We start from the raw sequence: 10,000 nt of genomic DNA on the forward strand, positions 1-10,000 counted from the left end.
TGCAGGTTTGGCACTAAGGAGGAGTACATGTTGTTTATGAATGATTTTGTGGAGCGGCAGTGGAGCAGCATGCAGCGCTTCCTGCAGGAGATCTCCAACCCAGACGGGCTGAACCACACCGCCGGCTTCGACGGTTACATCGACCTGGGCAGAGAGTTATCTAGTCTGCACACACTGCTGACCGAACTAGACCAGGTAACTAGTTACACTGACTAACTAGACCAGGTGACTAGTTACACTGACTAACTAGACCAGGTAACTACTAACTAGACCAGGTAACTAGTTACACTGACTAACTAGACCAGGTAACTACTAACTAGACCAGGTGACTAGTTACACTGACTAACTAGACCAGGTGACTAGTTACACCGACTAACTAGACCAGGTGACTACTAACTAGACCAGGTAACTAGTTACACTGACTAACTAGACCAGGTGACTAGTTACACTGACTAACTAGACCAGGTAACTACTAACTAGACCAGGTGACTAGTTACACCAACTAACTAGACCAGGTAACTACTAACTAGACCAGGTGACTAGTTATACTAACTAACTAGACCAGGTAACTACTAACTAGACTAGGTAACTAGTTACACTGACTAACTAGACCAGGTGACTAGTTACACCAACTAACTAGACCAGGTAACTACTAACTAGACCAGGTGACTAGTTATACTAACTAACTAGACCAGGTAACTAGTTACACTGACTAACTAGACCAGGTGACTAGTTACACCAACTAACTAGACCAGGTGACTAGTTACACTGACTAACTAGACCAGGTGACTAGTTACACCAACTAACTAGACCAGGTAACTACTAACTAGACCAGGTGACTAGTTGTACTAACTAACTAGACCAGGTAACTAGTTACACTGACTAACTATGACTAACTAACTACTATCGACCTGGGCAGAGAGTTATCTAGTCTGCACACACTGCTGACCGAACTAGACCAGGTGACTAGTTACACTGACTAACTAGACCAGGTGACTAGTTACACCGACTAACTAGACCAGGTGACTACTAACTAGACCAGGTAACTAGTTACACTGACTAACTAGACCAGGTGACTAGTTACACTGACTAACTAGACCAGGTAACTACTAACTAGACCAGGTGACTAGTTACACCAACTAACTAGACCAGGTAACTACTAACTAGACCAGGTGACTAGTTACACCAACTAACTAGACCAGGTAACTACTAACTAGACCAGGTGACTAGTTATACTAACTAACTAGACCAGGTAACTACTAACTAGACCAGGTAACTAGTTACACTGACTAACTAGACCAGGTGACTAGTTACACCAACTAACTAGACCAGGTAACTACTAACTAGACCAGGTGACTAGTTATACTAACTAACTAGACCAGGTGACTAGTTACACCAACTAACTAGACCAGGTAACTACTAACTAGACCAGGTGACTAGTTATACTAACTAACTAGACCCGGTAACTAGTTACACTGACTAACTAGACCAGGTGACTAGTTACACCAACTAACTAGACCAGGTAACTACTAACTAGACCAGGTGACTAGTTACACCAACTAACTAGACCAGGTGACTAGTTACACTGACTAACTAGACCAGGTGACTAGTTACACCAACTAACTAGACCAGGTAACTACTAACTAGACCAGGTGACTAGTTACACCAACTAACTAGACCAGGTAACTACTAACTAGACCAGGTAACTACTAACTAGACCAGGTGACTAGTTACACCAACTAACTAGACCAGGTAACTACTAACTAGACCAGGTAACTACTAACTAGACCAGGTAACTACTAACTAGACCAGGTGACTAGTTACACCAACTAACTAGACCAGGTAACTACTAACTAGACCAGGTGACTACTAACTAGACCAGGTGACTAGTTACACCAACTAACTAGACCAGGTAACTACTAACTAGACCAGGTGACTAGTTACACCAACTAACTAGACCAGGTAACTACTAACTAGACCAGGTAACTACTAACTAGACCAGGTAACTAGTTACACCAACTAACTAGACCAGGTAACTACTAACTAGACCAGGTAACTACTAACTAGACCAGGTGACTAGTTACACTGACTAACTAGACCAGGTAACTACTAACTAGACCAGGTAACTACTAACTAGACCAGGTGACTAGTTACACCAACTAACTAGACCAGGTAACTACTAACTAGACCAGGTGACTAGTTACACCCACTAACTAGACCAGGTAACTACTAACTAGACCAGGTGACTAGTTACACCAACTAACTAGACCAGGTAACTACTAACTAGACCAGGTAACTACTAACTAGACCAGGTGACTAGTTACACCAACTAACTAGACCAGGTAACTACTAACTAGACCAGGTGACTACTAACTAGACCAGGTGACTAGTTACACCAACTAACTAGACCAGGTGACTACTAACTAGACCAGGTGACTAGTTACACCAACTAACTAGACCAGGTAACTACTAACTAGACCAGGTGACTACTAACTAGACCAGGTGACTAGTTACACCAACTAACTAGACCAGGTGACTACTAACTAGACCAGGTGACTAGTTACACCCACTAACTAGACCAGGTAACTACTAACTAGACCAGGTAACTAGTTACACCGACTAACTAGACCAGGTGACTAAAACACATACGTCTCCACCCACCTCACTGTAAACTGGGCTCTGATTGGCTGTTGGTGATCTGTGATCTCACACACTACAGGACCGTTCAGACATCGGGTCGTAAACATCAGACACGTTTGAAACAATCAGGGATCATCATCTGTTCTATTCTATTCTTGTAAACTCCTCCCACTCTAACTGTCTGTCTGTCTGTCTGTCTGTCTGTCTGTCTGTCTGCCTGTCTGCCTGCCTGCCTGTCTGTCTGTCTGTCTGTCTGTCTGTCTGTCTGCCTGTCTGTCTGTCTGTCTGTCTGTCTGTCTGTCTGTCTGTCTGTCTGTTGGTCTGTCTGCCTGTCTGTCTGTCTGTCTGTCTGTCTGTCTGTCTGCCTATCTGTCTGTCTGTCTGTCTGCCTGTCTGTCTGCCTATCTGTCTGTCTGTCTGTCTGCCTGTCTGTCTGCCTGTCTGTCTGTAGTCCTGTCTGTCTAAACTAGGTCCTCTGCCTCGTATCCTGAGGGAAGTCTCTGCGGCGCTGGCTAACCCAGGAGGCGTGGCTAATCCGGGGGGCGTGGCCATTTCCTCTCCAGAGCCTCAGCGTGTGGTGTCTCCGCCCCCTCTGTCTCCGCCCCCTCTGTCGCCGCCTCTCTCTCCTCCGCTGGCAGCCTGCAGTCTGTCTATGGGCCTGCAAGGCAGCGTGGGATTGGACAGCGGGTTAGCACCATGCTACTTCCTGTTAGCGTTAAGATCTAGTCGACCAATCAGGAGTCAGAGCTGGTCATGGTAGAGTTAGGAAACAGAATAGTGGAAGTGAAGGAAAACATCCAAACCTGATAAACACCAGAAAACTCCAAACCCAGTAATTTACCGTCTGAAAGCTGAATGGTATTTTCCAGCAGGAAACTGCAGCATGACATCACAGATCCATGTTTCCTCCAACTGGTCAGCCCACTGTTTTAACTGTGTGTGTGTGTGTGTGTGTGTGTGTGTGTGTGTATGTATGTGGTGTGTGTGTGGTGTGTGTGTGTGTTTGTGTGTATGTGTGTGGTGTGTGTGTGTGTGTGTGTGTGTGTAGTTTGGTAGATTTTACCAGGCTTCCCTCTCCAACTCCAGAGAACAAAGACTTGTTCTTCGTTACTAAAGGATCAAGTCTGCAGCCTGCGACAGGTGACCTTTGACCCCTGACCCCTGACCCTAAGCTGCACGTACACATTACAACACATGACCCTAGTCTGCACGTGCACATTACAACGTCCTCTCTAACTTCCTGTCCTGCTCATGTCACTTCCTGCAGGCCTGCACGGCTCTCCGGCTCCGAGCTCCTCCTACTCAGAGACCAATGAGAACGATGCAGGGCCTGAACTGACCAACGGCAGTAGGAGGGAGGGGCCAGAGCTGACCAATGAGAGCCGGAGTCTGTCTCTGGTTGATCTGCAGGACTCCTCCCCTAGCGACGGTCTTGACGACAGCCAGTGGCAGCGCAGGACCGGACTCCTCCCGCTCTCCTTCCAGAACCCTGTCTATCACATGACGACCACGTCGCCACGGCAACCTCAGCAACCCGACGCCACGCCCTCCGACGGCTCCGTCGGTTCGCAGGGAAACCCTGACGACAGAAACGCCATGACAACCAAACCTGCGTTCCTTACCCAGATGTCTGTGGGGCTGGGAGGAGAGCGAGGAGAGAGAGGAGAGAGAGGAGACCGCATGTCGGCGCTGTCCAGCAGCAGCAGCGGCGAGGAATATTCCAGAAGAGCGCTGTCGCTAACGGAAAACCAACCAGGTACCACATGACCCCTCCTTGTTGTTCTGCTCCTACCGGTCTGACTCCTCCTTGTTGTTCTGTTCCTATCAGTCTGACCCCTCCTTGTTTTCTGCTCCTATCAGTCTGACCCTCCTTGTTGTTCTGTTCCTATCAGTCTGACCCCTCCTTGTTTTCTGCTCCTATCAGTCTGACCCTCCTTGTTGTTCTGCTCCTACCGGTCTGACTCCTCCTTGTTGTTCTGTTCCTATCAGTCTGACCCCTCCTTGTTTTCTGCTCCTATCGGTCTGACCCTCCTTGTTGTTCTGCTCCTATCGGTCTGACCCCTCCTTGTTGTTCTGCTCCTACCGGTCTGACTCCTCCTTGTTGTTCTGCTCCTATCGGTCTGACCCCTCCTTGTTGTTCTGCTCCTATCGGTCTGACCCCTCCTTGTTGTTCTGCTCCTATCGGTCTGACCCCTCCTTGTTGTTCTGCTCCTATCAGTCTGGTCCCTCCTTGTTGTTCTGTTTCTAAGCTGATGATGTCATTGCTTATTCTTGTTCTTCATGTCAGGAGGCTCCGCCCCCCCTCGTCAAAACTCGTCAGGCCCTCAGCGTCGAATTGACCAGCCCCCACCCCCCTCCTCCGCCCCCCCAGGACCCCCTCGTGGCCGGACACCTCCCAGCATGCTCAGTGGCAGTAGCTCCGCCTACCCTCCTCGTCCCGCCTCTGGCAGCATGATGTCCTCAAGTCCTGATTGGCCAAGCAGCGGCCAATCACGGCTCAGACAGACTTCATCGTCATCTAAAGGAGACAGCCCCGAGAAACAACGACCTGTTACCAAGGTAACCACTGACTTATTGTAATATAAGTAATTATCAAGGTATCCACTGCGTTACCATGGTAACCTGCAGAGAAGTCATGGCTGCCTCAGTGTCTTCCAGCTGTGAGGAGGTCAAAGGTCAGAGCCACGGCGCCTGTGACGAAGGTCTTCTGTGTTTGAGAAGACTGATCACTCGACAGTAAAGTGGGCGTTAACTCACCACAGCCGTTACCATAGTGACCGATCTGATCCAGACTGACACCAAAAACTAGTCAAAACAAAAAGATCAACTCTATCTTTGGATGGAAGCTGATTCTATTGTTGAGCTCAGTGGAGTCAGAGAGACTTACATCGAAAGTGTGTGTGTGTGTGTGTGTGTGTGTGTGTGTGTGTGTGTGCAGGCTCCCTCTCCAGTGAATCCCTGTGCGTTGGACCGGACAGCAGCCTGGCTGCTCAACATGAACTCTGGCTCCTCCTACTGCGAGACGGAGGACGAACGCCACGATGACGCTCTGACCGAGAAGGTAGAAACACTTCAAACTGGTTCTACTGTGTCTCTACTGCTTCTACTAGTTCTCTACTGGTTCTACTGTGTCTCTACTGCTTCTACTAGTTCTCTACTGGTTCTACTGTGTCTCTACTGCTTCTATTGTGTCTCTACTGGTTCTCCACTGGTTCTCCACTGGTTCTCTACTGGGTCTACTGTTATCCAGTAGAAACAGTCCCTTTCTAACAACAGAACATTCAGTCTCATTTGAAGACCGCTACACAGGAGGAACGTTTCTGTTTGGTTTCTCAGCCTGGAGGAGGAACATGAGGTCACATGACGTAACCCTCGGTTCTCTGATACAGACTGAGGTTTCTGAGCTGACAGGAGTGCGTTCTCAAGCCGTCCAACCACAGAACCAATGACACCCGTCTGTGAGACAGACCAATCACAGCAGGGACAGGAGAGCCCGCCTCCTCCAGATAAAACCCTGCAGTCCACAGCTACAGCGTTCTCGCTTTCTTCACTGCATCACAACCAGCTCTCCTCCACCCAGCTCTCCTCCACCCAGCTCTCCTCCAACCAGCTCTCCTCCAACCAGCTCTCCTCCACCCAGCTCTCCTCCAACCAGCTCTCCTCCACCCAGCTCTCCTCCACCCAGCTCTCCTCCAACTAGCTCTCCTCCACCCAGCTCTCCTCCACCCAGCTCTCCTCCAACCAGCTCTCCTCCACCCAGCTCTCCTCCACCCAGCTCTCCTCCAACCAGCTCTCCTCCACCCAGCTCTCCTCCACCCAGCTCTCCTCCAACCAGCTCTCCTCCACCCAGCTCTCCTCCAACTAGCTCTCCTCCACCCAGCTCTCCTCCACCCAGCTCTCCTCCAACCAGCTCTCCTCCACCCAGCTCTCCTCCAACCAGCTCTCCTCCACCCAGCTCTCCTCCACCCAGCTCTCCTCCAACTAGCTCTCCTCCACCCAGCTCTCCTCCACCCAGCTCTCCTCCAACTAGCTCTCCTCCACCCAGCTCTCCTCCACCCAGCTCTCCTCCAACCAGCTCTCCTCCACCCAGCTCTCCTCCAACTAGCTCTCCTCCACCCAGCTCTCCTCCACCCAGCTCTCCTCCAACCAGCTCTCCTCCAACCAGCTCTCCTCCACCCAACTCTCCTCCAACTAGCTCTCCTCCACCCAGCTCTCCTCCAACTAGCTCTCCTCCACCCAGCTCTCCTCCACCCAGCTCTCCTCCACCCAGCTCTCCTCCAACTAGCTCTCCTCCAACCAGCTCTCCTCCAACTAGCTCTCCTCCACCCAGCTCTCCTCCAACTAGCTCTCCTCCACCCAGCTCTCCTCCAACTAGCTCTCTTCCACCCAGCTCTCCTCCACCCAGCTCTCCTCCAACTAGCTCTCCTCCAACCAGCTCTCCTCCAACTAGCTCTCCTCCACCCAGCTCTCCTCCAACTAGCTCTCCTCCAACCAGCTCTCCTCCAACTAGCTCTCCTCCACCCAGCTCTCCTCCAACTAGCTCTCCTCCAACCAGCTCTCCTCCACCCAGCTCTCCTCCACCCAGCTCTCCTCCAACTAGCTCTCCTCCAACTAGCTCTCCTCCAACTAGCTCTCCTCCACCCAGCTCTCCTCCAACCAGCTCTCCTCCAACTAGCTCTCCTCCAACCAGCTCTCCTCCAACTAGCTCTCCTCCACCCAGCTCTCCTCCACCCAGCTCTCCTCCACCCAGCTCTCCTCCAACTAGCTCTCCTCCAACCAGCTCTCCTCCACCCAGCTCTCCTCCAACCAGCTCTCCTCCAACTAGCTCTCTTCCACCCAGCTCTCCTCCACCCAGCTCTCCTCCACCCAGCTCTCCTCCAACTAGCTCTCCTCCAACCAGCTCTCCTCCAACTAGCTCTCCTCCACCCAGCTCTCCTCCACCCAGCTTTCCTCCAACTAGCTCTCCTCCAACTAGCTCTCCTCCACCCAGCTCTCCTCCACCCAGCTCTCCTCCAACTAGCTCTCCTCCAACTAGCTCTCCTCCACCCAGCTCTCCTCCAACTAGCTCTCCTCCAACTAGCTCTCCTCCAACTAGCTCTCCTCCACCCAGCTCTCCTCCAACTAGCTCTCCTCCACCCAGCTCTCCTCCACCCAGCTCTCCTCCAACTAGCTCTCCTCCAACTAGCTCTCCTCCACCCAGCTCTCCTCCACCCAGCTCTCCTCCACCCAGCTCTCCTCCAACCAGCTCTCCTCCAACTAGCTCTCTTCCACCCAGCTCTCCTCCACCCAGCTTTCCTCCAACTAGCTCTCCTCCAACTAGCTCTCCTCCAACTAGCTCTCCTCCACCCAGCTCTCCTCCAACCAGCTCTCCTCCAACTAGCTCTCCTCCAACTAGCTCTCCTCCACCCAGCTCTCCTCCAACCAGCTCTCCTCCACCCAGCTCTCCTCCAACTAGCTCTCCTCCACCCAGCTCTCCTCCAACCAGCTCTCCTCCAACCAGCTCTCCTCCAACTAGCTCTCCTCCACCCAGCTCTCCTCCACCCAGCTCTCCTCCAACCAGCTCTCCTCCAACTAGCTCTCTTCCACCCAGCTCTCCTCCACCCAGCTCTCCTCCAACCAGCTCTCCTCCACCCAGCTCTCCTCCACCCAGCTCTCCTCCACCCAGCTCTCCTCCACCCAGCTCTCCTCCAACCAGCTCTCCTCCAACTAGCTCTCTTCCACCCAGCTCTCCTCCACCCAGCTCTCCTCCAACCAGCTCTCCTCCAACTAGCTCTCCTCCACCCAGCTCTCCTCCACCCAGCTCTCCTCCAACTAGCTCTCCTCCAACTAGCTCTCTTCCACCCAGCTCTCCTCCACCCAGCTCTCCTCCAACCAGCTCTCCTCCACCCAGCTCTCCTCCACCCAGCTCTCCTCCACCCAGCTCTCCTCCACCCAGCTCTCCTCCAACCAGCTCTCCTCCAACTAGCTCTCTTCCACCCAGCTCTCCTCCACCCAGCTCTCCTCCAACCAGCTCTCCTCCAACCAGCTCTCCTCCAACTAGCTCTCCTCCACCCAGCTCTCCTCCACCCAGCTCTCCTCCAACTAGCTCTCCTCCAACTAGCTCTCCTCCACCCAGCTCTCCTCCACCCAGCTCTCCTCCAACCAGCTCTCCTCCAACTAGCTCTCTTCCACCCAGCTCTCCTCCACCCAGCTCTCCTCCAACCAGCTCTCCTCCAACTAGCTCTCTTCCACCCAGCTCTCCTCCACCCAGCTCTCCTCCAACTAGCTCTCCTCCAACTAGCTCTCCTCCACCCAGCTCTCCTCCACCCAGCTCTCCTCCAACTAGCTCTCCTCCACCCAGCTCTCCTCCAACTAGCTCTCCTCCACCCAGCTTTCCTCCAACTAGCTTTCCTCCAACTAGCTCTCCTCCAACTAGCTCTCCTCCACCCAGCTCTCCTCCACCCAGCTCTCCTCCAACTAGCTCTCCTCCACCCAGCTCTCCTCCACCCAGCTCTCCTCCACCCAGCTCTCCTCCACCCAGCTCATCAGAGAACCGAGGGTTACGCCATGTAACATTCTCTTTCTAACTCTAACATCTCGGTAATATTTTCACTGGGTGTCTACTGGTTCTACTGGTGTTCTACTGGTGTTCTACTGGTGTTCTACTGGTGTTCTACTGGTGTTCTACCGGTTTTAAGTTCAGGTTTATTTATAAAGCCCATTTCATCACACAGTATCTCCAATGTGCTTTTACAAAATAAAAAGTCAGAAACACATACAGTTAAACAAACGCACCATACAGTTTACAAATAAGCAATGATAAATAAGTTGATTTTACTGATTCTGCCTTCTGGTTCTCTAATGGTTATTTACTGGTTCTTCTGGTTATAAACTGGTTCTGTTGGTTGTACTGCTATACAATAGAAACAGCCATTTCCATTTCATGAAAAAGGTCTGACTGGACTAACTAACTGTGTGTGTGTGTGTGTGTGTGTGTGTGTGTGTGCAGTACCAACAGGAGATAGCGGTGCTGCAGGAGAGGTTGCGAGTTGCAGCGCTGCGGCAGGAGGAGTGTGAAGCCAGACTGCTGGTCCAGGATCAGCAGAACCACCGCATGCTGCAGGAGTACCAGGTGTGGAAAACAACAATATTCATTTATTTATTTATTTTCATTTGTTTATTTGACAGGGACAATGCTCAATAAATATATTGTGCCAGATATAGCTGTAAGCTAATTTCCATCTGTAGTCCCTAGAATAGAATATGGAATAGAATAGAATAGAAAAACAGCCAATCAGACAACCCGCCTTGTTACCAGTAGTAGTATTAGTAGTATTAGTATTCAGTCCCCTGTGTGTGTGTGTGTGTGTGTGTGTGTGTG

At 51.5% G+C, this 10,000-nt stretch overlaps 1 protein-coding gene across 1 annotated transcript in view; it reads left to right on the forward strand.

Moving 5' to 3' along the window:
- Positions 1-10,000, forward strand: part of dab2ipa (DAB2 interacting protein a) — a 49,646-nt gene that overhangs the window by 37,189 nt on the left and 2,457 nt on the right. The window contains exons 13-19 of the mRNA XM_071904513.1: positions 6-195; positions 3,092-3,327; positions 3,689-3,780; positions 3,908-4,396; positions 4,928-5,199; positions 5,579-5,701; positions 9,629-9,751. Of these exons, the coding sequence (XP_071760614.1) occupies positions 6-195; positions 3,092-3,327; positions 3,689-3,780; positions 3,908-4,396; positions 4,928-5,199; positions 5,579-5,701; positions 9,629-9,751 (1,525 nt within the window). The remainder of the gene's footprint in view (positions 1-5; positions 196-3,091; positions 3,328-3,688; positions 3,781-3,907; positions 4,397-4,927; positions 5,200-5,578; positions 5,702-9,628; positions 9,752-10,000) is intronic.

This window comes from Centroberyx gerrardi, chromosome 8 (assembly GCF_048128805.1).
Source record: "Centroberyx gerrardi isolate f3 chromosome 8, fCenGer3.hap1.cur.20231027, whole genome shotgun sequence".
NCBI classification, from domain to species: domain Eukaryota; kingdom Metazoa; phylum Chordata; class Actinopteri; order Beryciformes; family Berycidae; genus Centroberyx; species Centroberyx gerrardi.